The sequence below is a fragment of the Dasypus novemcinctus genome, chromosome 4, assembly GCF_030445035.2.
Source record: "Dasypus novemcinctus isolate mDasNov1 chromosome 4, mDasNov1.1.hap2, whole genome shotgun sequence".
Taxonomy (NCBI): Eukaryota; Metazoa; Chordata; class Mammalia; order Cingulata; family Dasypodidae; genus Dasypus; species Dasypus novemcinctus.
Window position 1 is genome coordinate 105,637,321 of NC_080676.1, and position 5,786 is coordinate 105,643,106.

The window sequence follows — 5,786 nt, forward strand, 5'->3', positions numbered from 1 at the left end:
AGTCAAGATAACCAAAAAAAAGGCAACCACGTGGCAAACAAAAAGGTGAAAGTCAAGGAATCCAGACATTTGTGTCAAGCCAGCAGGAGAACACTACAGATTTGGGAAGAAAGCCTTTCAAGATCCAGATATTGGATTTCTAATATTTCAAAGAGTATTAAGCCTATAAATTGGTGTTATTAAGCCAGCCAGTGTGTGTTATTTCTCACTGTGACTCTGGTAGTTTGACACTGTCCATTTTCTGATTTGAAAGGGGCTCAAATCTGCCAAATTCTGGAATATCTGTAATACAAAATAGAGAATAGATTTGGTTGAAAAGTAATGAGGGATAATTAATAATTCTTGAGGAGAATTCTTGAGTATCATTTTGTTCGATGATTCAAGTATTTATTGCAAACACAAAGTGCCCAGTACTACTCAAGAAATATAGAAATGAACAAAATATATATGTTTCTTCCCTTGAAGTCTATATTTTAATGGGTATGGGAATCAAGTTGGTGGATTATAGGTGTATCAAAAATAAATATGAAGTATTTTGATATGCGATTAGTTATCTGAAGAAAAATTCAGGGAAAAAGACTAAAGTAACACTCAGTGAACGTCAAAGACAGGAGAACAATCTTTCCTACAGCAAAGTGTTTAAAGTAGCCTGACAAAACATCAAAAACAAAGCTTTTGCATTTTTAAATTTTTTGATACCCCAATTTATTTTTACCTTAATTTTTCTAAATTAATATGTATTCTATATCTAACCTTTAAACTCATCACTATATTCCATTTTACTATTAGTGGAACCTGGCAATATATTGGGCTTCATTTTTCAAGAAGTTTTGGATCACAGAGAGGTTCAACAATGGCAGAGGAGGAATACTGGTGTGGGGTGTTATTGACAGGGGACACATGATAGGCAGGGAGTTCTCCAGGACATATATATAGGGTACATAAAAATGTTTGGATATTTTCATAGTGGTTACAATTAAAAACAACAACTGAGGGAGTACTGAGTTCCTAGCCAGGGGAGCTCTATCATAGTCCCTAAAGGAAAAGCAACAATCCCCCAAGTGCAAAGGCAAAGACCAAAAAAGAAGGAAGGTCCAACAATAAGCCCTTGATACTAATGACTATGCTTGTAAGCCCATGTACCTGAAATAAGAACAAGGCCTAGAGCAGTGGTGTGCCTAAGAGTTACATCCTGAGAGCCTCCATGTTGCTCAAATATGGCCAGTCTTGAAGCGAAGGTCAGCATGTAAATGTGTTGCCTTCCCCCCAGCATGGGACATGACTCCCAGGGATGAGCCTCCCTGCCACCAAGGAATTATTACCAAGTACCAATTGATGATGTAACTAGAAAATGACCTTGAATAAAAGGTCAACTCGGACCAGCAGAATATCTCAGTCTACATATAATAGCAGGAGTTAAAAATGTTTTTTGACCTGAATAAAAGGGGGAAATTGGAAAGGACAACTGAGTTTATATGGCTATGAGTCTCTAAAAAGAACTGGGAGGTTATCAGAGGGATTGCCCTTATGCGCACCTCAACAGAGTCCCAGAGACAGATAAAGTAGATACAACCCCAGGTATTGGTTCTTCTGAGGGCTACAGAGACCCACAGGTTCTATGGTCATGGCAGATGGAGTTCGGTGCCATGTCAGTTGGCCCTACTTTGGAGTTTGTGTTTCTGTGTGATGGAGCTGGACTCAGATGTGATCTTTGTTCACAAGCCTCTCCTGTTACTTTTACTGGAACTGTAGTTGGTGCTGGGGTTTAATGTATACCCAGGGGACCTGAATCTGTGGACTGACCATGTGATAGCCAGGCCCTGAGCCTCAAGACACTTGCAACTCCTACACTCTGGCTTATTGGACGTACCCTACTCAGCTAACATGGAGGTGAAGAAGGTCAACCACCACACCAGGGAGCCAAGAGTGCCTACACCTGAAAGCAGAAGGATTGCATCCAGCATCCATGTGGAATCTAAGACCCTTCTTGATATAGATGTGGAATGGTCACAACCATTCGAAGGTCCACAGGATGGAGGAATAGAGTATGGATTAGAGTGGACTTAGTGATATTCTATTCATGAACTATTGTGATTAGTAATCGAAGAAAATGTGGCCTTAGTGTGGACAAAGTGGCCATGGTGGCTGCTGGGGGTAGGAAGTGGGAGGAAGAGATGTGATGTGGGGGCATTTTCGGGGGTTGCAGTTGTCCTGGGTGGTGCTGCAGGGACAGTTCCCGGACATTGTATGTCCTCCCAGGGCCCACTGGGTGGACTGTGGGAGAGTGTGGGCTATGGTGTGGACCATTGACCATGAGGTGCAGCAGTGCTCAGAGATGTATTCACCAAGTGCAATGAATGTCTCATGATGATGGAGAAGGTTGTTGTTATGGGGGAGGAGTGGGGTGAGAGGGGTGGGGGGTATATGGAGACCTCATATTTTTTTTAATATAGCATTAAAAAAACAAAGACAAAAAATATGTAAAAAAAAAAAAAATGTAGCCTGAGATTTTTTTGCACATTTTTAATATTATGAACATAATGGTAAAGAGGATAATAAAAATGAGATCTGTTGATTCTCTATTTTTTTTTTCATTCTTGATTTCCTTTAATTCTGCTCTGTTCTTAACTGTTTCTTTCCTGTGACTTGGTTTGGTATTACATTGCTGTTCTTTTTCTAGTTCCTCCAGGTGTGCAATTAGACCTTCAATTTTAGCTTTTTCTTTTTTTTAATGTAAGCATTAAGAACTATATATTCCTCTTTCACTACTGCCTTTGCAGTGTCCAGTAAGTTTTGAATATTGTGGTATATACATGCAATGGAATATTATGCAGCTGTAAGAAGAAATGAAATTGTGACGCATATGATAACATTGAAGAATCTGGAGGACATTTTGTTGAGTGAAGCAAGCCAACCACAAAAAGACAAAGGTATGATTTTGCTATTAGGAACTAAATGATTTATGTAAATTCATAGAATTAATAATTAGGATGTTGTAACGACGGTAAAGAATGGAAAGCTGAGGATTAATCTGTGCAGAACTGGTTAAAATGCTTTGCAAGTCTTTGGAAATGAATAGAAATGGTGAAAGGCCCTCATCGTGTTTGTGACTAGCAGAGCTATGTACATGACAGTGGTTGAAATGGAAAGTCTAAGAACATTACCAGATTACATTTTACTAGAAAGAAAGCTAAAAAAATTTAACATGGGAACATATAGCATGGTGAAATCTCATGTAAAATACAAATGTGGATGTTATTGGATATATGACTGTTTTTAAAAAATATAAATAAAAACAAACTAGACACAAGGAAAAAGAATTGTCTCTGGGGATGGCAGGGGAAGCATAGAGAGAATGAGAGGTGATGAGATGTCTTTGTATTTTTTGTTTCTTTTATATTTGTTTTTTTTAGTATTATTTTTATTAAATGAGTAATGAAAATGCTCTAAAAATGATTGGAGTGATGAATGCAAATTATGAGATTATACTGAATAGCATTCATTGTGCACTTTGGATTGAATTATGCTTATTAGTGTGTATCAATGAAACTAATTTTTTTAATAAAAAGAAGATCTGATACGTTAAGATTAGCACTAACATTATAATAGACTTTGGTGAAGGTCATTTCCTTTCCTCCATGCCTCATAAAACATTTTTAGTCAATGCCCAATGGTATATATGTTTTTGGGACCAAATATCCCCACAGAAATAAAATGATGACATTTCAATGAAATCCCTTTAGGATTAGATGGAAAACATATTTTGCATTGCAAGAACATTATAGTTAACACTGACCTCTTAATGGTCTCTTAGCTCTTCATTCTTTAATCCCAAATGTTTGGGAGAACAAGGTTTATATTTTGAATTTCCATAAGTCATAAAAACATAAGGCAAGTAACAAGTTATAACAAAAAGCCTTATTTGTGAAACCTAGGTAAGAAGTACTCTATTTCATTTTGCTTTACATGCTAATATTCATGAATATTTATTTCTCTTAATTTATTCATTAATTTTCATTGTTAGATTCCAACTTCTTTAACTTTACTCTAAATTGAGAATTGTAGAGAATAGGATGAGAAAAAATACAATTACTTTTCTGATTATAAGGTATAGTAGCAAAACAGAAATTAAGGTCAGGGTTAATTCTATTGTCTACTGTCTTCAAACATTAATTCCAGTGCAATAGTCAATGAAAAATGTTTTCTCAGGGGCAAAATTCATATGGAGGAAAATTATTTGGAATTTGAATATATTTTAAGGATAGACAATACAAAACTGACACAAAAATTGCTTGGAAAGATTGAATAAAACATGAGCATCCTAGATTTGTATACTATTCTTGCACAAAATCATGCAGTAAATCTTTACTACTGTAAGTAATTTCTTTGTAATTATCAAGATATTTGTATGAATCCTGATCTCATAGCTTGAGCTCATAGAGATGAACTTTAGAGGAAATAATTCATCCTAGAAGTATGCATGGCTGTGTTTCAAAGGCAAGAGATGACAATTAAGGAAGCTTCAGTGACTGTTGTACACAGAGAAATGTTAATGGAAAATGACAGAATCTGAAGTAGAATCTTATTTCTCCATAATGCCTACCTCAACAGAGATGGTGGAGATGGGCGGAGATAACCACTCCATTACAACTGAATTTATTCTCACAGGATTTACAGATCTACAAGAACTGAAGAACCTTCTCTTTGTAGTATTCTTTACCATCTATCTGGTCACCATGCTAGGCAATCTTGGTCTGGTGGCATTGATCTATATGGATCATCGTCTGCACACACCAATGTACTTCTTTCTGGGCAACCTGGCTCTGATGGATTCCTGCTGTTCCTGTGCTATTACCCCCAAGATGTTACAGAACTTCTTTTCAGAAGACAGATTGATTTCTTTTTATGAATGCAGGGCACAATTTTATTTTCTCTGTCTTGCTGAAACTGCAGACTGCTTTCTTTTGGCTGCAATGGCCTATGACAGGTATGTGGCAATATGCAGCCCACTACAGTACCACACCAAAATGTCAAAGAAACTCTGCAATCAGATGATCGCAGGGTCCTACATAGCTGGGAACCTACATTCCATGATTCATGAAGGGTTACTCTTTAGGTTAACATTCTGTGGATCTCATGAAATCAATCACTTTTTTTGTGATTTATTTTCCTTGTTCAGGCTTTCTTGTGTTGACCCTTATATCAATGAGTTGATGCTAAACATCTGGGCAGGTTCAATTGAAGTCTTTACAATTATGATTGTGCTAATCTCTTATCTCTTCATCCTTTTCACTGTTTTCAAAATGAAATCCAAACAAGGAAGAGGCAAAGCTTTATCAACTTGTGCATCTCACTTTCTCTCTGTCTCAATATTCTATGGTTCACTTTTTTTTGGGTATGTTCAACCAAGTTCAGTTAAAGAAGAGAATGAAGATATACCTGCTACACTTTTTTATACTCTAGTAATTCCTTTATTAAACCCTTTTATTTATAGTCTGAGGAATAAGGAAGTAATAAATGCTGTTAAAAGAATTATGAAGAATAAATCACAGAACAGTCAGAAATAAATATCAATGACTATAGCAAACTGTTTTTAATATGATATCAGCTTTTATCAAACTCGAGATTATGATAAAATGTACAAAACCAATCTATGTAAAATCATATATCTGTAAAATATGATATATAAGTCACGTAAAGTATGTTGGCTATGTAAGTTCATAGATGAAGATTTCTACCGAGATGTATTTCAAAATCAAAGCTAATAGAGTCCATCAGGTATGAGC

General features: G+C 36.2%; 1 protein-coding gene across 1 annotated transcript; it reads left to right on the plus strand.

Moving 5' to 3' along the window:
- The first annotated feature begins 4,613 nt into the window (after positions 1-4,613).
- On the plus strand, positions 4,614-5,567 carry LOC101444163 (olfactory receptor 5K1-like). Its single transcript, XM_004465946.2, has one exon. It carries the CDS (start codon positions 4,614-4,616, stop codon positions 5,565-5,567), a length of 954 nt encoding a protein of 317 aa, XP_004466003.2.
- The last annotated feature ends 219 nt before the right edge of the window (positions 5,568-5,786 follow it).

Coding starts and splice junctions, on each gene's coding strand:
- LOC101444163 (XM_004465946.2), top strand. CDS start 4,614: ATGGTGGAGATGGGCGGAGATAACCACTCCATTACAACTGAATTTATT.